This window comes from Strix aluco, chromosome Z, assembly GCF_031877795.1.
Source record: "Strix aluco isolate bStrAlu1 chromosome Z, bStrAlu1.hap1, whole genome shotgun sequence".
Classification (NCBI taxonomy): domain Eukaryota; kingdom Metazoa; phylum Chordata; class Aves; order Strigiformes; family Strigidae; genus Strix; species Strix aluco.
In genome coordinates, this window is record NC_133971.1 from 69975475 (window position 1) to 69998568 (window position 23094).

At 35.1% G+C, this 23094-nt stretch overlaps 1 protein-coding gene across 5 annotated transcripts in view; it reads right to left on the bottom strand.

Moving 5' to 3' along the window:
* Window positions 1-242: 242 nt before the first annotated feature.
* ERCC6L2 (ERCC excision repair 6 like 2) overlaps window positions 243-23094 on the bottom strand; it is a 61093-nt gene continuing 38241 nt past the window's right edge. For 4 of the 5 annotated variants that reach the window (XM_074812710.1, XM_074812708.1, XM_074812711.1 and 1 more), the window contains 5 exons: window positions 22146-22226; window positions 19154-20351; window positions 18275-18429; window positions 3369-3556; window positions 243-1491 (listed from right to left, as the gene is read on the bottom strand). In XM_074812710.1, coding sequence (XP_074668811.1) covers window positions 516-1491; window positions 3369-3556; window positions 18275-18429; window positions 19154-20351; window positions 22146-22226 — 2598 coding nt within the window. In that variant the 3' untranslated portion in view covers window positions 243-515. Of the gene's footprint in view, window positions 1492-3368; window positions 3557-17991; window positions 18063-18274; window positions 18430-19153; window positions 20352-22145; window positions 22227-23094 lie in introns of those variants that run through there. The other variant, XM_074812712.1, reaches the window with a different exon arrangement.

Genomic DNA, 23094 nt, shown 5'->3' on the forward strand with positions numbered 1-23094 from the left:
TGAGCAAAAACACAGGGTGGGGGAGTAATCCATCAAATGCTATTCGACACAAAGACATCACCCCTGTCTCATGAAGTCCCTCAGTCTCCAGTAGTTCAGAAAGTATATGGAATATCATTGACAAATCCTGTAAATATCATTAGATTCTTCCAAGATAACTGAGGGTGTCCAAATGTAAGGGAAAAAATTACTCAGTATTGCTACTGATTCTAGGAATACAATCAGAACTCAAGAAAGCAAAGTGCACTCAGAACATTTAAAGAAGTTTAATTTAAAATGAATATATCATAGCTTACAATATATAGCACATATGCACTATTAGGCACATATGTACTATATGTTACATAAGTAATTGTGTATATATTCACATCTGTAAAACGTAAATCTGTATAATCATAAACATGAATTCATCACTTTGCCTTTAATTTCATGGAGGTATATTTTGCTGCATACTGCTGAAGTTGTGTATATTTTAATGTTCAACTAAAGTATAGTGCAACTCACATAGAAAACTTTCATTTTACTACATTACAAGATGTAGCAGTGGATGGTTCATCTGAATCATCCAGACTGTATTTTTTCCACAGAAAATTTTCATTTTTTTTCCAAAGAGAACTTTCACACACTTCTCTCTCTTCTGTAACTGGGGGCTGAGGTGCTCTTTCACATAGCTTCTCTATGACTGCTATGTCTGTGAGCTTTCTGAGGCTCTCCTGATTCTGCTCATTGAGCATGTCCCAGAAATCTTTTGGTCTCTCCTTTGATTTTTCTACTTGCCCTGAAGGGAATCTCCTTGGTGATTCTATAAGCCCACTTCCATCATTTCTGAAGAGGTCATTGAGAATAGAGGTATCTCCAAGCAAGTCCACAAAAGACTTTTTCTTACAAGTCTGAGCTTTTCTCTCCCCATTTGCTGACTGAAACAGGGATCTTTTTCTTGGCAGCTGTGTTCCTTCTGAGTCCTGCTGTCCTTCACAACTTTTTACAGGCAGCACCTCAATTATTTCTGATTTACTGCTTAATGAGCCAGATGTTATAAAATCCTTGAATGCCTGACTGTTTCTCATTTCGATACGTTGAGTAGCAACAGTGGGCGATTGTTTATATTTTGCATCAACACACACATCTTGCAAGTAGGAGTCACTGTGAAGCTGCTCCACTTCTCCTTTATGGCCCTGCTGGCTCTGTGTTTCTGTAGTTCTGCTCAGTAGTAGTCCTTTAGCTGATGAAGATCCAGACTTAGATCTTCCAAAACTAAGAGTGGATTTCCTTTTTCTGGAGTGTCTTGTATCCACTTCTCTTTCCTCATAGTCATGTGGAGCTTGTGCTGGTATTTCAGCTGGGAGGAAAGACTCCATCTCTGGATGCTTGGAAACGTAGAATTCCTTCAACATCTTCTGCCTTGTTTCTGACGTAGCTTTTGCAATATGTTCTGCAAGTTCTTCCACTGATCCCATATTAAAGTGGGATACCATCTCCTCAAATTGTCTCCTGCAATTATCAAGAAGGAAAAATACGTTATTCTGACAACTTTAACTAGAAACAAAAGCAGCTTTTAAGCAATTTGTTCGATTCACTTACTTCACATAGCCCAGAAAGTAATTGCTACAAGCAACTTCCTTATTAGGAGCATTGTTTTATTTTTATTAGCAAAGAGAAGAAAGAATAGTGACCTTAGAAGAACTGAAGTGACTTCTGAATCCCAAATTCCAGTGTGATTTCCTCAGGTTATGATCCAGAGACTTACCTTCAGTGTAGCTAAGATATCATACCAAATGACCAGATTTCAGAAGGTATTTAGCTACCAAAAGGATGGATATGGATAGATAGTAGAATATTTTTTGGAAAAAAAAAAAAGTTGCTCAAACTCATTTTAAAAACCCTTGCTAAGTAAGAGCTGGATAAACACATTCACAGGACACAGGGACTGTCCCCTCCATCCTATCCCGTGAGCTATGGAATATTTGTTTCTGCTAAGAGGCCAAGCTCTAACTAAAGGAGATCATTCTAATTGAGCTAGCCATAGTCTGGAGTCAGGTAAGCTAACTGGAAGGCTGGAGAGGTGGGTTTATGCTCCCTTGTCAGAGAAAGATTATGAAATATGTTACCTTTCCCGCATGTGGGCTCCAATAGGCATGAGATTTAACCCTCTATGGCCTCAAATACCGCTTGACTGGCTAGCTCCGACTATACCGTTTGTGTGTGGTGACCGCAGACAGCTTCCCACTCTACCTTACAACTACATCACATTTAGTCACCCTCGCTTATTGCACAGCATATCCAGATGTATTACAAAGTCTAACTGCAAGCCAGGTGCTAACAGATGACTTAAGAGTAAATGTGCTTAAGCTTGTTGTTAGATATGGCTTTAGTATCTTGGAATAACATCCTTAGTTGATTAATTGCCTTTGAAAATTTTACTTCAGCAAATTATTCGTAACTATGATTACGATTTTGAGTACTTTGGCACAAAGGGTTCTCCTCTACCCGCCTCTTAAATATTTAGAATTTTCAGTATCTGTAATAGTAAGCAAGTCAGGCACTTCAACAATAATAGTTTGGATAGCTGAGGCCAGCTGGCTAATATGACAGACTCTGAACACTGACAGGTATTACCTAGATACCAACTCTCATGTAGCAATTTAATTGTCTCAAGGCCAAATTGAAAATATATACCAAATCCCAGTTCTACAGGTTTGCGTAGTTAGCTACAGCTTTCCACTTTCTATTTCCAGATACCATCTGTCTATCGTTACTGAACTTTTATCTATATGCCAATGGAATTTACATATTTATAATAGCAATAGTTTAGGGAAAAAGGGAAAAAAGGAAGAGAGAAAAATTGTCCTTCCAAAAATGAGGGAGGAAACAAAAGATTAGAAGAAATATTAAAAGATATTGAGCCCCATGTTAAAAAAAAACTAAACAAAAGGTCTGCTTTTTTTAATAGTCTTTCATTGAAAGTGATGAGTTCTAGGCAAAACCAGTAGGCAGTTGGAAGCTCACACTATAGAATTTGTCTACAGAGTTTAAACATTGGTTTGTAGTACTGCATGATATACATACCATGAACACTCATGGTGATGACATCTGTACAGCTATGTAATATATGACACATTGAATCAACACAAAGTGATTTGTGGGTTCAATTAATTTTTTCAATTCATATTAAATTAATTTTACTATTCATTTAGTATCAGTTATGGTACTCTACAGTATGAGTGGAAGTTTCCCATTAGTTCTGCTTTTGCTGTAGAAAATAACCAGTATCTCCTGAGTATGGTTGAAAAAAAGACAAAAGCAACTGCCCAGAGGGACGTTCATTTCAACCTTAAAATTTTACTTCCATCTCACCAAAACAATCTCACCTGCGGATTCCTTTGGGTGTCTTTCCAACCAAGAAGGTGGTTGAACCTACTCTGTGTACTTGTTTGTTTTTCTGGGTAACAGGATGCATAACATACAGGTGATGCTGATTACTGTTTGCCAACATTTCTTGCCGTCCCTTAATAATGTTCTTCTTTGCTGTGTTGTCTTCTGGATTTTCTTCATTTTTCTAAAGTAAGACATGGAAATAGTCAGAACAGCTGTGTTTCTTACATAATGATGAGTTTTATTGCACCCAGTTCTGTCACTCAGCACTCAATGGTTTGAATGCTAAGACTGGGTTTAAGAGCTGCAGTGTACACTACCTACTCAGTCACAAACTTCCAAGGACACTGAAGGCCAGTCTTTATTCTCTAAGAGTAAGGTGGGATATTTTTCCAAACAGGTTAATTGTGATGTTAAATGAAAGCACTCAAAACACTCAAAGAGAAATTATAATCACAACAGTATTCAAAGATACCAAAGTCAAGGTAAAAACATTTTTATCAGTATTACAGTCTCTAACACACACACATATACATGCAATTATTCAGAATTGTAAAGATACTTTTGGAAGAGTACTCACATGTAAAGGAACAGAAAATAAAAGTTAAGACATTAAGCTTTCATCATAATACTGGTAAGATTAGAACACTGACGCTTCTTAAGTGAAGAATGCCAATTTTAAATGTAATAGAAAAAGCTAACGTTTTAATCAAATTCAAGAAGACTGTGCTACAGAACAACTCATCATGCACTGACAGTCAATGTCTTGCACAAAAACATAATCCTATTTACACCTTAGTTATTTTTCAGAAATTTTCACAAATTCTTGTCAAAATTTCTCCTCCACCAAAAGGCAAGCTGAGGTAAATATGAAAATTAAAGAATGTGTTTGAAGAGCAGGGAAAAACAGAAAAAAACAGAAACGCAATGTTACTTTGGGGGGTGGTTTTGTTTGGGGTCTTTTTGTTTTGTTAAAATTGAGATTAGGGGAAAGAATAGCTGCTTGGTGATGTTCTCAGTCCCCCTACTAACACTACTTTAGAGATGAAAACACAAATTGTGTTCACACCTTGTCATCTGCAGTTCAAAATTTGGTTTTAGATCTACAGTGTTTCTTCCCAATGTGTTTCTATTTGATCCATGTTCACTTCCTTTATTTCCATGGGCTGTTCACAATGTTCTTGAGCTTTAGGGTCTCACATCTGTTCTCAATCCATTATTTTGGCAAGTAACCTCAAACTAGCATACAGAGAGAGATGTTAATATTAAAGGACCTACAGGCATAAATTTTCACTTTAAGCTAAATGCACAACTCCAAAGATTAAAATTTCACTGCACTACTAAAAGTTATACTACACAAAACTGAAACCAAGGCCCCAATTAAGATAAAAAGCCTATTCTCCCAATAATGTTATCTAGAGCATAAATATTCTATCTTGCTAATTCTGTATACATTTAAGATGTTTACAAATATATATGTATTTTTTAAGATATGCATGGATAATACAGAACTTGGAAAATGTATTTTAAAAGCAGAAAGCAATGCTGCTTTTAAAAGGTATTTATTTTGATGGCATTTTTTCCTACAAAATATTCATAGTATTCAGTTCTCACTATGATAAGACCTCATGTATTTGTCACTCTGTCAGGAAATCAGGATTGTATAATTTAATTCAACCCTAACCATGTCAATGCCCATCTTAAAAGTATTTTAAACCCCCATAAACATGCATCCATCTACCTCTTATTAAGCAAGACTGAAGTATATGAGGCAGCAATACTTTGGTTTACACATTTGTTCAAACACAGAAGATTAAAAATCTATTTGGGAAAAAAGCCAAATGTTGTAAACACGCTGAAAGTCATAAAATTGCTTGACTTTGCAGAGAAACAGAATTAATGTAAAAAGTACTGCTAATTGCAAATAAGCTCACAAATGGTATATTTAGTTTTGGAAGTACAAAACTTAAGTACATTGACCCAGGGAGCCAAACCCAAAAGAAGAGCAGCAAAATAGCACCATATACACACAAAAAGCTCCACTTCTTTCTACCTAAATTAGCTGCTCAAACTCTTTTCCTTAAAGAAAAAGTTACTATAAACAAGTTACTCCAAGAGCTGCAGGAGCTAATGCCAGTGAAAGCCCATGGCCACTGTGAGTCACTCCTGAAAAACTTCTCAGCTCTCTGGAGCAAAGCCAGTTGGTTAAATGGCACCCAGTTAGGCTGAAACACAGCAACTGGCTCTGTTGAACTTGTGAACATTTTTGAACATTTGCCAACTTAAATCCAGTCCCCAACTCCCAAATCCAATAATTTATTTTTAAAAAGTGATAAACATTTTGTCAGTAGAACTAAAACACTTATTTCAGATTTTTTTTAAGATGTGTCTGTGTTCACTAAAGGTCAAATCTGAAGTTTGTTACTCTGAACAATACATGGATGAGGCTCTAGGTAGAGGTAGATGAAAATATTCCCTGTATCTTTCTACTAGCATATCCATTAAATGAAGTGAAAACTTCAGTCAACATTCCAGCACTGTCAACATTCCACACTATTCTGCTTTCTTTTGAACATGGCTTCATGTATTACTCTCCTTAATTCTTCCCTCTCATGGTCAACTTCTTTCTGATTCTCTTTCACTGTTTGCCTTCTAACTCACCAACTGAAATATATTTCATGATGAAAATTTCCTTTCAACAGCTTTCTATTTTCTGTTCTTCAAGCACTTTCTCTACCAAACTATTCTGTGTGTGTGTGCCCATTATTTGCTCCTACATGAAAACCCATGTTGACTTTACAGTACTAGTCTTGTTCACCTGAATTATCACGTGTATCATATGCATAAGACAAAAATCACAAAGAAAGACTGAAATTAATACAATTTGATTAAGCTAGGAACCTCTGACTTGTTCTTATATTACTGATACTAGCATATTTTATCTATTTATATCACTGAATGTCAGACCCTTTATGAATTAATAAATGTTATGACCAAAAGAATGGAATAATAAAGGAAACAAAAATACTTCAACACAAGAAGTATTCTGTGCATTTGGAAGTGCACATTATCTTTGCTTAGCTTAAAGTACTGTATATCCAATATAACTGGGTAAGTACAAGTGTTGCTGAACTTCTTGAAAGAACATTTTAATGATATAAGATCTGACTACAGCATTTCCAAATCATTACTGAAAAACTCAAAGACGTTAGTGATCAGCCCATAAGCATATCTCAGGACTATAAAGAAACAGTGATTCAATAGAATAAAATAAAGGAGAATTAAGAAGAACAAGTCAAATTTTTTTTGGTCAAAAAAAATCCAACTGTTTTGCCAAATAGCAAGTCTGGCTTTGCTTTATCGTTCAGCCACATAACTACTGAAAAATGTTAACTAATTTAACACAGGGAGGAGAAAAGTAGTCAAAAAACTCAAATGGCACAAATAGTGACACAAATTCTTTCTCGTGGAATCCATCCAGTACCTAAATAAGTAATAACATGTTTTTCTCTCACACTAAGATATGAATATGCTTAAAAGTTTCAAATACATGATTATGGGCAAGTTATTCTGAATGACAATTAAATTCACAGTATAGAAATCCAAATACATTCTTGCCAAACATTATACCATCACACACACATATACTGTGTGTTAAAGCATATTCTTCATGTACCGCATAGCACTAATAGCGCTAATCTTCTGATTAGCCTTCTGAAATACATATAACACAAAGCTCAAGAAATACTCAGTATAGCATACAGTATGTGCTATATGAATTTTAAAAGAATTTTTAGAAGTAGATTGACAGCAATCATGAAAGCAGTTAGTCTTTACTAAATGTTTAACCATATTAAAGACAATATGCATTCACAGTGCACGTTATGAAATTTCCACTGTACAAAGTGGAAAAGTTTCACTTAAATTTGCCTACATACTTATTGATCATCTGATAAAGTAAGTGTGCCTATACTGAATTATCTGTAACACCATTATACATTTCTGTATTCTTCACATTTTCTCCTTTCTCAAACCAGCACCTTGGCAGTGGGAAAAAAGTGCAGCAAAATAATTCCTTTTCAGCAAAGATAAAAAAATTTTGACTGAATTACTGAATGTAACATTTTTACTACTTTATTCAACTTTGTGCACTTCCATTTTGACAAGAAAATCTTCACACAAAGTTCAAAGAAATAATTTCTTTACAAAGGCATTTCAAAGGTTTAGTTGAAGGCAACATTTTTTTGGCTTCCAAAAATTACATAAGAGGTTACACTACAGAAAAAATCCCAGTAAATGGAAAGAAATAAAGTTAACGAAAGTACAGTAAAATGTAATTGTGAAGTGCTATTGCAAGCTAGGGAAAATAACATGTAGAAGTTTTCTTATTCTATCCCCTCTTCATTTACTGCACTTACTCTGAAGAGGCTTTCCATATAATCCAATGGGTAAGAGGGATTACTACATAGTTGTGCAGAAAATAGTTTTTCACTTTTCATGTTCCATTTAGTCTATGGCTTTTTCAACATAAACATGTTATATCTTCCTATCACAGAAATTATTTTCCTCCATTCCTCCTTCTTTTGTTATAAATGTCTCATTCTTAAAAGTATATATCAAGTTTTGGAGACCAATAATGAGTTTCCAGTTCTTTGAGTTATATATTACATACAGGCTCTAATCATGAGTCCAGCAAAAATGGTAGCATCTACACATTTAAAGTCCCACACCAGTTCACAGTTAAGGGTAATGTTCTTCAAGAAGAATGAAGGTATGCTGCTCAGCATCAAGGAAAAATTTAAGTGCCATCATGCAGCAGTCACTTCTACTTAGATATTCCATCTTGAATCTGCAACAGATCTTGGATCTGTTAGCTCTGTGTGACAATCCAGCTGTCTCCTGCTACATAAGTACATAAGTTTTAAAAATAGTACACACCTACCAAACCCAATTTTTGTCCTTCTTTGACAGTACAAAACTTCAGTATCTGTTCTTCCTACAACAGGCATAAAGAGGTGGCTCTACACTCTGGGGCAATGAATGCTAATCCATGTATAAGCATCATCAGACATGACTGAGGTGACTGGGCACTTTAAGCCTGTGACTTCCCTCTTCCTCTCTATAGCTCCTTCAAGCAAGGCAAAAGAGAACAATGTTCATCTTTTTAAGTACAGCAAGATGAAAATGTATGGGAGAGTAAGTGAGCAGAGGCTAGGAGTAAGATGAGAAGAGAAAAAAAGAGAAACAGATTCAGGGATACTTGCTTTTTAAGCTGGCTCACATTTGTGCAATTCCTCAGATCACCAGATTGAGAGGAAACTGAACTTCCTTCAAAAACCTGGATCTGAAGTTGAAAACATGTTTGCGTAATTATCCCTCAGCCACAGTTGTACTGTGTCTGAGCATATTCCTCTCTTTTACTGCCTGACTACCCAAAGTATCACTATGGAAAGTATCTTGGCCAGATAGTGACTTCCAGTCAGCAATAAACCTCTCTGACTTCCCCACTCACAGCTGAAAACAGTGTTAACAGGCTTTTCTCTTCAGGTATGCATGAAACCACTGCTGCCAGATATCCAGGATACTTTCCACTGCACACTTTCATTGTTTGTTTTCATTTCTAAAACAAACAAGAAAGGCTTTCTCAGATCTCTAGCTGCCTTGCAGCCACTTAAATCATACAAAAGCATGAAACAGTGAATTCAGTATGACTGTCCTCTTAATATACAGCTTACAAGCAAACAATAAACCCTTATACCATATTCTACTTTATATTTTCCCATTCCCTCAAAACCTGAGAAAACACATGACTTTCTAGATATATTTTGAATTGCAGTGGGTTTTGGATGACTATTATTTTGATCAGGTAATACTTACTACATTCCAGTGAATTTATCTACCCAAATTATAATTCTGAATTATTTCAGCTAATCTTTTGTCCCTTTGTAATTTTCCTTGTTTTTTCTCCGAGAGCTTTTCTCATAGTATGTATGAATTACTATGACCTTTCTATATGCTTTTCTTGAACATACGCTATTCCTAGGTATTGTTTTTATTTTACCTATGTTTTCTCTACTTGTCAGGACATATATAAATACCCTGAAATGTTTGCTACATGACTGTTCATTCTTGGTCTTGTTTCCTTCTCTCTTCTACACGTACACATGTCAGACAAGAATTCTTCCTAAATTATTCTGCATGCCAAGGAAGATAAAGTGTAATAGCATTCACATAAAACTTCATGTGGTTTCTCTAAAAATGAGGTCCACATGGTTAAGAAGATAAAAGAAGTTATCAAATAATGAGACTGTTTCTATTTTCACCTGATTCTTAAATAAACCAAAATTGTTTTTCTATTTATAGAGGACACACTGCTGAACAAACTATGTACTTTGGAGGGTTGTGGCGAGTTACAGATTCCATAGTTTGAAATAAGCCTGAATCTTAGAATATTTTAGAATGATTTCCCATGTGGACATTCATTTTCCCTCTGAATTTAACTTTCTTAATTAAAAAGCAATCTCACTCAGACTGAATTTATCTACTGTTCTAACAAAACAGGATTGTAGAATGAGAATTAGAGGCAATTGTATAGCTAATGGTTAGTACCACAGTTGTTTTAGAAAATGAAGCTAACCTACCTCAAAATTTTAGAATACTGTAGGACAAATTGCATTTGTTCTCAAACTTTGTGAACTAAACAAAGTTACTCAGGACGTTGGCTATGACTTGCAAAGGTATCTAATATTCAATAGTATCACAGCAGACCAATAGCTGAAATATTCTTTAAGCTATGAAAACTGTTAGGCTTACTCTGGGTCCAAATTACTCTTCAGAAATATTCTGCCAATATCAAGAGACCAGTATTTAACTACTCCTGCTGATAAAAGCAAAGAAATTTTATCAGATTCATACATAGTTATTTTCCTCTGGTTGTCACATCTAGATTTTCTGCTTGTATAAACTGAGACCAAGGGCATTCCATAAAATCTAATCTTTTGCTTGGTAGCGGAGAATTGACAACTAGGTCAACTGAGGACAGACCGTTCTCTCAGTTTCACATTTACTTCTGTTTCTTCTCCAGTCAGGTAACAGAGCAAGAATTTCTCACTGGGAGCAGTTTATTTAATTTGTTGACTCCTTAAGAAAAATAATTCCTATAAGCTGTATCACTTTTATTACTTTTTTTGCACCAAAAACTGGATCATAGATCAACATAGTTATTACTACTGTTGAAAATGAGAGGAGATAATCAGCCTGTCTCAGAATTCAAACCTAAGGGAATTGTTTATTCCACCAGAAGTCTATGGACTTGCACCTATCTTCTTTCACTCTCTCACCCCTTCAGCAAACAGTAGCAAAACCAAAAGCCATGCACATACACCATAACGCAAATGCAACTACATGCTTCACAGAATGCAACATATGAACTCACCACACTTTAAAAAAAAAAAAAAAGCCATGCTGAAATGGTTAATTTCATTGTAAACTGAAACAGTAAACTCAATAAAGCAGCATTACAGGCCAATCATTTGGGAACAATTACTTTAAAGCAATGCCATTCCCCATCCTAGATGAGCAAGGATAATGGAATGTTATCTCCCAAAAGCCTACTCTTTGTAAACAACTATCTAAACTTGTTGAATCTGAAAGCTGTGCGAACACACTGCCATCAGAGTTACTATAACTGATAGAAAAGTCTTTGTTCAAATAATCTACAAAATGTCAATGTAATACAAATAAGATAAAGAGAAGTTCTTAATGACACAATTTTTGTATTTACAGTATTCTCAACAGCACTTAAATCTGCATTGGAGATACAAAGGGCACGTTTCTTCCTAGGCTGACAGCATGCTTAGTCCTCTCATTTACACCACATTGCAATAACATAAAGAGGGGTTTACCATTAATCCAGGTTTTACTACAAAGCATCCCGTTATTTCTCTGTCAAACACTGGCAACAGTGCCAAATGTCTGTCATCCAATTCAAAGGATTGTCGTCTTTTATAGTGCGATTCTTGTACGAATTTATAAAAATACAGATATAGTTTCTTAGAGCTGGTCACAGTCTACATTTTGGCCCGAGTTCATGCCACAGAGGTTGAATATGACAGCTGGCAGGAAGCTGAGGGGAGAATACATCCTCCCCCTTTTCAGTCACCACATTTCTGTTGCCATAGTGATTAATCCTCAATTGAATGGCTGTCTTTGTACATTTCTTTTCAGCAAGACTTTAAGTAAACTTAAGTTGAAAACATGCAGTTGACTAAAAAAGACAGACTACACATATTCAACAGGTACAGTAAAAGGTCCTGTGACAAATACTTTTCCACATATTAAAAAGTGCAAAGTAGCTCTAATGTGAGACATCAGTTTTTCAAACTATTTACTATGTGCTGTTCCCATTTTTGTCTTTTTTTTGTGAACCTCCAAACCTTCTCCAAAGTCTTCTCCATGCTCCACCCCCCCTCACCAAGATTCCTATTGAACAAATATTACACAAATTCAGCTTTATAGGAACTAGAGAAAGCCTATTCCAGACTTCTGTATTTGTGTAAAACATTTCACATAGGTTGTTTTTGACAACAGAGAAATTAATTAGGAAATTAAGGAATGCAGTCATTTAATTCAGAGTAGACTAGAAACATTAGAAAAATATATTTAATCTTGCCTCTTGGAGGCTTCTACTTCTTATGGTAACTAAGAAAAAGTTTCACAAATAACAGTGCAAGCTATCCAAAAACCAAAGGGAGTAAAAAGTTCCTGCACTGAAAATCAGCCAGGCTGCTTTGGAACCTGGAACCCACCAGGAAAAAAAAAGATCAAAAAAAAAAATCCAAACCTCTAAAAATACTTAGTAGATTATTAAAGTCTTAGAGAAGTTGTTAACACTTTCATTTTTTTCCCTAAAATTAATAACGTCAGAATAATTTTAAGCAAAATATCACACAAATAACACTTCCCCCCACCAAAAGACTGAAATAGCTGTAGGTCTGCTCTGAAAATTATAGTTTGGCTTTATAAATCCACCATGTCTAGTCTACCGGCTCATTTCACATGTTTTCTTTAAGATTTTGTTTGCAATATCCTTCTTTCTGTAGTTACACAAGATAGTTCTTCATTTTGGTTTTCAGCTATCTTCTTAACAGATAGTGATGGAGTAATAGAGAAAATAATCTTCCGCTTGTTTCATGAAAAAATAATTAGTTTTTAACCAAGTCTAGTTGCATACATGTGTAAACAGAAGACTTGAATTTAAACTAAAATGCAGAACACATATTGTTCAATGTCATTAAATTGGGCTAAACCCAACAAAATAATGCAGGAAAAATCAAGTCATTTATTCCAGTACATTAATTTTTAATATAATCTTCTTCACTCACACGTCTACAAAAAGACCAGAAAACCCTTCTTACAAATAATCTTTTGTGAAGTAGCATATCAAGTGTATTTTGTGGTCATACGCATAAGGAAGCAACAAAGAACAGCTTTCAGTAATTTTTACTGGAGTGGAATTCTGCCACACTAAATAACATGCATTTTCTACCCTCAGATGTTTAGAATACTGAAGCCTCATGTGATCCTCCCTGCAACATGGCATCACAGATCTGACCATAATTTCTGTCTTAACACATGTACTGGTTTTGGCTGGAATAGAGCTAACTTTCTTCACAGTCGCTAGAATGGAGCTATGTTCTGGATTTGTGCTGAAAACAGTGTTGATAACACAGGGGTGTTTTGTTAATGCTGAGCAGTGCTTGTTCAGAGTCAAGGCCTGTTCTGCTCCTCTCACCACCCCACCATCGAGTAGGCTGGGGGTGCACAAGAAGCTGGGAGGGGACACAGGTGGACAGCTGAGGAAGTGGGGAGACATTCAGAGTGATGGTGTTTGTCTTCCCAAGTAACTGTTACGTGTGATGGAGCCCTGCCTTCCTGGAGATGGCTGAACACCTGCCTGCCAACGGGAAGCAGTGAATGAATTCCTGGTTTTACTTTGCTTGCATGCGCAGCTTTAGCTTTACCTCTTAAACTGTCCTTATCTCAACCCACACTCTTCTGATTCTATCCCCCATCTCACCAGGGAGAGGGAGTAAGTGAGTGGATGTGTGGTGCTTAGTTGCCAACTGGGGTTAAACCACAATATCTTATGACTTGCTATGAAAAATAGCTAGACATCATAGCTTGCACAGAGAGACACTTGACTGCTTTCAGAGACACTTAGGTTCTGGGATGTACAATGAATTTTTAGAACTACAGAGGAAGTTGAGATGTATTATTAACCTATAATACAGTATAATCTGTATCTCCAAAATTTCAAGAACAGCTTCCTGCAACACTTCTGCATGGAACAAAAATTCCTGGCTTTGTTTTGATTACTGGGGCTCTTAAACACCTCTAATTATTGACACTTCAGTGCCTTCCACATAAGTAGCACGATCAGAAACATCAACTGTTTGAGGGAAGATTATCATACTGTTCTTATATCCTTTCTTCTCAAAATCTACATTGATCTGACACTGCCAGTTGTGGTCAATGGTAAGAATATGGACAATCTTCAGACACAGGACAATATGTACAATTCAGGAACTGTTAGTAGTAAGTTAAAATATTTTAATTGTAATTCTAAGTATTCTATATTTAAGGGGTATCAAGTATATAAATGCCATGTCTACCTAAACAAAAAGTTATTAGTCTTTTAAGCACCTCCCTGATTATACTTGCAAAATAAAGTATAAGCAGATCTCCACTGCTGTAGATGACTATTTATGAAAGGCCCCTCTATAACAAGACAACAGTATCTCTCTTAATTGAAAATGCTGCTCTTACCTAACAGGTATAGAATCTTATTCTATTTCTGTGCAATTCCATAGGCTTCTGTGATAAAGGAAATAGATTCCACAAAACACAATTTATTTTCCTTTCTTCAGGATCATGCAATAAAAAAACCTTTCACATTTGTGTGCTTCTATTATTGTCGTATACAAACTGTCTTCAAATAGTTATCCTTCTTTAATTCAGATGCTGGACAGGATTTATTTTGACTAATGACATTTAACCAAAATATAGTTTATTCTCTTGCTCGTACAATTAATGCATACTTTATACTGTTAATTGTACTACTTTTAGATTTTATCTTACCTTTCATAGCTGGTAAATTGTAAGAGAACTCTCATGACGTCCTTTTTTTACTTCTTAAAGGCAGACTTCATAGTCTGGTTACTGTTACCTAACTGTATTTTCAATAGTCATATAGAATTTATGGAAACACATGCTAAACAAGCATTCATTACTATAAACATGAACATTCTAGCTAAACTAGTCAGTTAGCACAATTCCTTTTAAGACAAACAAAAATAGAGAGTATGACAGCATTCCCTACCATCTCTGGATAAAGAAGAGTCAAAGGTTCTGCAGCAGTCCTGAAGCCAAGTACCAGGACTGTTACAGAACCTGGAGCACAAAGCAAGCAAGAACAAAAGAAATAGTAGCGAGACCTGTTTCTCATAAAAAGAACCAGGACTTTGTTCCTTAAGCATTTTAAGGTACAGAATACCACCAGGTTAAAATAATATGTTCCTGAAAGAAAAGGTAGCTGGGGTGTATAAATACTAGCAGAGGTAACATTAAGGACAGACTGACTACTTATTACTGGATAAAAAATACACTTGACTGAAACCTACAGTTTAAAAGGTTAAGAGAGATTTGACTGTGAATTACAATAGTGTCCACTGTCCAGATCTAATGCAGACCTTCTGAAGTAAAATTAAGGGAAGAAGCTATCACCAGATAAACACCTCTTCTTATCCCAAAGTTCAAATCTTACACTTTTTATAACCAATTTAAATCCAAGCTTATTTATTCATTAGTTACTCATGTTCTTAAATGAGATGTTACATACCTTCAATATTCTTTTCTGAGTAACAAAATTCCCTGCCCTCTGTCCCTTCTACCTTGGCTTTCAAGGATCTTCTTCCCATGCAACCTCTCTCACTTTGAATGAAGAGTCCTCACAGGTTTTGCAGTCTGCTCCAGTTTTAAGCAGTTTCTACAACTCAAGTGACTACATTAGTCTCCATGCTTCAGCAATAAAGGAAGGACTAATAAACCTAATTTACACTCCTTTTAGCTACTACAGGTAGAAAACCAGGAAGAAGACATTTTTAATATTGCTTTCTAGTGACTTATTTTTGCTGTTACTCATATTCACCTTATTTCCATAAGTTATCTATGTAAAAGTTTGTGGGAATTTAGTGAAGAAAAAATGCAATTAGGTGACCAGTCAGTACAAGAAATCAACAAAATGTCAATGTTTTTACAAAACATTGTCTTAATTGATTACTTTCTCTTAATATTTATTAGATTTTGCTTATTACTTATTGCTTATTATGCCTGTCATTCTAGATTCATATGTAAGCAAGAAGCAAAAACGTTTCACTCTGTCTTCAACTGAGATATGCAGGAAAAGCTGTATTTCCCAACTTAAACTCATCCACTTCAATGGAATACTTTCTTAGCTTTTAAGTATTCTTGCATCCCCTTCCCAGAGATAGTAGTAATTTCTTGAAAAATTTATTTAAATCTTCTTAAATCAGAAATTATTATAGACAGATTGCAGAGCAAAATTGCTAAGCAGGAAGACAGAGTTGGCATAGATACACTGAACAGCACAAAGGATATTTCACTTTTGTCCTAAAGAGACCTATCTGTGAAATGAAAGGAAGAGATCCTTTTCTGATCACTCCTACTTAGAAACAAGACAATTTGATTAAGTGTACTTAAAAAGTGACATACATATTATCAGGGCATTATTCAGGGGCCTTCATGATGCTATTAAATAAAGCTTCAATATAAATACACTGTTGAAAATGCTTCTAATTAAGAATGTGGTCATTGATACCCAGAGCAACCTGAAACAGCTACACAATACTCTGAGAAACACTGTTAGACCAATGATCTAGAAAGCGACAGTGAGAAATTCCAGCTGACAAAAATTTTTTCTTTCAACATCCATCAGTTTACAATTAACATTCCAATATTTAATAGTATAATTTTATTTACCTAAAATGATGGAAATTTAAACTGTTCAGCCGTATTTTTAACAGTATGCTACTTTAATCTGTTGAAAAACTTTTTTATTAAACTTCACTTGAAATCAGCATTCTCTTTATGATAACACCATTAGTTGCACTGACAGTGAATGTCCTAACTTAAACTGATGGCAAATAAGTGAAGAATGACCCGCAAAGACTGATGGCCAGAAGAGTAACAATGATCATGTTTTTCACAGAACACTTTCTAAAATAAAAATAAAATAATGAAGAAAATAGTAGCGGTAATATTCTAAGTAGTCCATATTTCAAAGTTGTCTTATGAAGCTCTGGCAGCTCTTTTTTTAAGCAGAGCACAAAAAATTCAAAGCTCCGCCTTTAAGAATAGGCAGCCATCTAGGGACCATTTCTAGATTAGTGCCTCTACATAAAAGAAAAAACAAGAAAGCAAAAGGAGAGGCAGCCTTCTCCATAATTATTGATGTTTTTCTTCCTATTTAGATATCCAAGAGAAGTGATAATACTGTTGCTTTTGAGTGAAAAACATATACCTAGAAAACTGACAAGTTAAGAGAAGTTCACTTGTAATACTTGCAGTGACACAAACTCTAAAAAATGAGATGGAAGTTACATGAACAATACAAATGAACTCCCACAGACTAGTTTTGAACATAGGTGGATCAACAGACATTTACTCAAAGTACTCTCTTCAAAGTTTTATTTCATTTATATTTAGTTTCAATAATGTTGTCAGCCATTGCCATTACCTTTCTACAGTATTCTTGAGTATTTTTGACCAACTTTTCTGTTAATAAATGACATTCTAATGCAAATGTGTTAGAACTGAAAAGGCCTCACTTTTACTGGTTGGCCTGGTTTGATCCTCCCAGTGTAAAAATTCTTTGGCATCCCTGCTAATGGCTTAATTAAATACAGTACATCAACAACACTGGAAGAAACTCTTTTAGCCACTGCAGATGTTCAACACTCCACAGCAACATAGTCTTATGGCTACAACTTCTGTAGTGATCGATAACATGTTTGTAAAGACTAAACTGCAGATTCACCAGTTACTTATTCTATGCTTGTGGTTTATCTTAAGAATGAGTCTAGGAAACTGCAAATGTTTATTACAAGACAAACAAAGTGTCCAGATAATCAGAGTAGATTAAAATCACTATGTAATAAGAAAAAAAAAAATCTGAAAGCTGTACCTGAATTTATTCCAGATTTGTACATATTCCATATGTAATTAAACAAGATGCATGACCAAGAAAAAGCGTAAAACGTATCAGTTGCTGCAAATGAGCATTCCTAGTAAACTCTAGTTTTACATATCAGACATTAAGCATAGACAATTTAACTCATTATAGCAACTGCATGTGTCCACCCCTAAAAAAAAATAAAATATGTAAACTGATTTATGCTTTACTTTCTATGCTACAGAGATTCCGGCATGTATTGTGGCAACTGGATTTTTGTTAACTGGATCCAGGACAAGCTGAAGTTTTTTCAAGCCTCAAATCAGAAAAACATGGCACAGAATGTGATTTCAAACACTCAATCTTTAATCTTACCGTTTTTCTCACAGAAAAATCCCACAGAGGGTGCTGTGTTGCTTAATTCCCAGTTCTTTCAGAGCTGGCCAATGTGAAAACCACCCCAAAAAACAAAACACAAAAGTAATTTATTAGACCTCCACTTGAGTTGCTTCCTCCTCCTTCCATCCTCAGTTGCTTTGATCATTCATGGTGGCCATTAACAGAAAACCAAGTTTGTTAGAGCTTTTTAAGATGAAAAATGAGGATAAAAATAAAGAGTAAAAACAACATTTCTCAAACATTTCTCTTTACCTTGGCACTACAGACTGCTACATTAGCAGGGAGCTGGGAAAACTGCTTCAACTCAAATACGTCTCGCACTGCCCATCGGCTCAAGCGATTCTCAGCCTTGCTGGATCCAACTACATTCTGATTTGAATGAATATATGCCACTTCTTGAACACCATCTGATATATCAGGAGAAAGACATAATCAAAGATGTTCATTATTCCAAAACCCTGAGGGTACACAGTTGCACTGAAGAAGGATAGTGTAACAAATTTTACAACTTTCACATAAAACTTATTTTAAATTACGATTTCACTTAGCACGAAGTTTCTCAGCTCTATGAAATTAACAACAATCTTTAGACTTATTTGGATTCATCCAAACAGTTTAATACTGCTTCCATGCCAGTGTGGTTTTTTTTCAGCAGACAAAGAAGTTTCAAAGCATCTATGATTTTATGGCTGCAATATTAACATTTAAAGTCTCTATTAAGTTTCTAACAGAATCAAATCTTCTACACAGTATTTCAAACTCCCAGATCACAATTTTTTTTACGTACTTAAGATTTTATTTAACAGCCCTGTCAAGATCTTTACTGTTTTACCGTTCAAATATTTAGATTTGTGAATTCTTAATAAATCTTCAATCCTAGCATCTTTCAACAGGCAGTGTTTAGCGAAATACTACAAAGAAGCCCATCACCCCGGAAGGCAGCAAAGTAAGGCTAACAGGTAATAAAGAGTTACAGAAGGACATTACTAAATAATTTAGCAGAGCATTTACTAGTATCTAGTAACAAAAGCATGTATAACAGGAAGAACTTAAAATCTGCCAACAAGGATAAATTAAACATATGTTACTACACTAGTTGAAATAAATCAAAGAAATTAAATTACTCGTTACCTAAATATCTGTCCATTGATTCCACTTTTTGCTCGTGATGTTCAAATTCAGTTTCACCTGCAGAAGTTCTACGCACAGCACAACTGCTAGACTTCATTTGTGCAACAGAGGTATCCTGAGTAGTATGAAGCACTTCAGACCCAAACTGAACTCTGCCTCTCTGGCTTTTACACTTACAGCTTTGCTTTCTGGCATGAATCTTCTCAACTGGCAATTTATCTTCAGAGGATAAAAATTCATTTATATTCTGAGAATCATCTTCCTTTCCTTTTCTACTGGGCTCCTTTGGTTGCAGCAGAGATTTGTAAACGTTATCTAGTCCATTGGTATGAGTGTGTCTTTCTTTCCATTTCAAAAAGCTGAAAGTTTTTAACTTTCTTGATTCAGAATTATAGGAAATTTCAATATCATCAGACTCATCACTTATGTCGCTTGCTCCTTTCAAATCTCTTGCGCTGTTCTTGATGTCTTCAAAAGACATGACTTTGCTGAAATTTGACTCAGTACTATGGAATCCAAATTGCCTACTGTCTTCGTTAAATACAAACCCATCTTTTTCTTTTGCTAACTCTTCACAATTTTCAGATGTTGACCTGTACATTTCAACTTTTTTAGTAAGCATTGGTTGTTGGCATGCTGGAACTTGGGTAGGAAAGATGACATCATCACCCTCTTCAGAACTGCTTTCAGTTTCCATGACTATATCACTTTGCTTTGAAATGCCTTGATCCTCACTTTCTCTGTCCCCTTCCTCCTCAGAACCTGATAAAACAAGCCAGTCTGTACCACACACATCTTGCTTATCAGTTCCATCTGGTGACTGAGCAGCTTTCCCATGCTCCAAAACAGGTATGTGGCTTTGCCATTTCTGAAAATCACTGTGCTTGCTATTTACATTTGTTCTTACAGTCTGATCATCAGAGCTTGAATGATGAGAGTTATAATTATTACCCCCTTCTTTGGTAGTTTCAACTTCTCTCTGCAACAACTTAGAGAATCCACACTGCATTAGGGAAAGCTGTCCCTTTGTTACCATTAAATTATTTGCATTGCAAGGCTTCCTTTTGTTACATTTCTTCACAGACATTTCCAGAATATCATCATCACTAAAGTCATCACAAAAGTCCAGTTCTTCTCTCTTTATTTGTGCCTGAATGTTTTGGGGATCTCCATCTTCTTTACAGTCTGGTTGTTCATACTAAAAAGAAAAATAATTTACAGCAAAGGTATTTAAAACATAAATAGATTATGAAACACACCTAACTCCAACGCAGTGTAAAAAAAGTGGATTTTCACTGTGTTAATCAAAAAATATACAAAAATAGTACTACAACACAAGTGGAAAGCAAATACAAAACAAATCATAAAGAAAAATTATATGAAAGTCTTTGGCAGAATAAAATTTTAGCAGAACAACAACGAAAGTATATTATAAATTATTAGCAGAACAAAAATATTATAGTTATTAAAATTGTAATTATAATTATTAAGTTATAATTATAACATTATTTTAGCAGAAACAACAAAAAATATTATATATGAACCAATATATGCTGCACACTGTTAAAACAATCTATGTCTTCAAAACACACACCCACATTTTTCTAGTTTATACTAATCTTGTTGCAACTTTTAATCTTTCAAAGGTAGTTTGAAAAGTGACTTCACGATTCAAACCTTAATGCTGTGTAATGATATTCATAAAAAATATAATCTCACAGCAGTAGTCAACCTCCTTATATATGGTGGCTAACAGTTTAAAAGAGCTATGAGTAGGTGACATTCTGCTCTAAAATTAGTTGAGGCCTACTGTAATCAAACAGAAGTTATACCCCAGGCAACCTTAAAACACTGAAGAGACTGAAGTCCAGAATATAGTTTCAAAACTGTATACTACTGAGGAGAAGAACTTTGACAATATATAAATGGAAAGTCAGAAGGGTAAATACTAAACTTTTGTACATGAAGAGAAGTTTTAAAACTAATATATTAATCCTGATATATCACCCTGCTTATCAAAAAGCATTTAACGTAAGTTTAAAAAGTTCCTGTTGTCACCAAGTCCAAGGTGAGATCATGACCATACAGTGATGTATTAGCAATGTAGGGTTATGACCAATGTTATGACATACTGATTTAAATTAATACTGACATTTGCCCACAGAAATCTCCAAAAAGCATGAGACAGTGACTAATTTTTAGTACCATTCAGTATGATCTAATCTAATGATATTTTCATGCTTAGAGGCCATATTGTAGACTTAATTGTTAGTTTCCCAAATCACCTGAACACAAGTGTTCAAAGACATTCGTAAAAATGCTCCCATTAAACCCAATCTTTTCAGGAAAAAATGATTCTTGATCCAGAAGGAAACCATTAGATACATCTTAAAAAAATAAAAAGGGGGCCAGCATTGAACAGACCACTGATTTGGTGGGAATCATTGTCTGAGTACATCAATGAAGTAGTCCATGTCTTCCACAGAGGTCCACAAAACCTGAAGCAAGCTTTCAGTCCTCTCAACCAACTGTACTCCTTTCCACAATTCCCTAACCAAAATCTTCTGAACAACAGTAGATGTAAAATTCTCAACTGACTTCTTCATCAGAAAGCTGTCACATCATACTATAAGGCTGTCACTCTTAAGACACTACAGAGCAGTATTGTTTACCAAAGCATTGCTCTGTAATAACAGCATATTAGAAATACCTTCATTTGGACTGAGGATATCCAAGTGTTGTAAAGGTCACAGAATACTGTATTACCCAATGTTCAGAATATTCCATTTTAAATACAGAAATAGAGACAGCATGACATTCTCTAATGCTTTACAATGTTAAACCAGAGGTAAACAGATCATAAAAGATGGCAAGTGCAATCTTGGGTAAAAGTATTATTGGTCTAACAACATACTGTCCACATTTGCTACTGTAGTATCAGGAACTAGAGGGACTGGCATGCTCTGGTCCATAGTGCACAAAGACACCTCACCTTCTCTGAGCTGCACGGAGGAGTCTCTTCCTTTAGCCATGTAGCTGCTGTCATGACTCCTGCTTCTACTCGCCCTTCCCTCTAAAACAATCAAGAATGTATGTAATAAATACTGTTATGTATTCAAGTAAACAAAGGCAAGCCCAGAAAAAAATAGTTTTTCTTTCTTTTTACAGAGGCATAAGCACCAGATGTACAATCAGCAAAGCCCAGACTAAGACTTACATTTTCGCAATACACTTACTGTTCTTTGATCTAACACACAGTCTGCAGGAAAAGTAACATACTGCATAAACTGGGAGTATCTTATACATACACTGCGTTTTAACAATTTTAAACTTTTTTCCAAAGCAGAATACTTGCTACAATGTTCATATTACATGCCATGTTTTAATTTAATTTAGAGAAGTTTTGACCTTAATATCCCCAAAGTATATGCACTCACACCACATTACTCTTTTGGCTATGCTACCATTATACTGCTATATCACATTCCCCAGCCTCCTCCTAGCATAGGCAGAATAACAAAATAAAGGGAAGGATGGGAAGAAACCTAGAATAAAGCTGCAATAAATTCTAAGATGCAAGTTAGCCACAGAAAACATGCTGCACAGAAAAAGGTATAATACTACATATACTTAAAATCAGTTTGCACTCTGTGCTATGGAATTGGGCCAACAGTCTTTTTAGAGTAACTAAGAAATTAATCTTAATAAAAAGCCTCAGTTATTTACTGTAATATTTTTAAATACAGCATTATAAAGTATATTTTATTGAACAGTTTCTGACATCTCAAAATGTACTATAAAAAGGTTACTATAATCACAAAAAATATTTTTGTGATGAGACTTCTGGCTTGAAAGGTCACTACTCTGAGCTACTGGTGAATAAAAGGTACCTGTGCACAAAGTTGATAATATGTGAAAGTATCACAAAAATAAGTTACGGC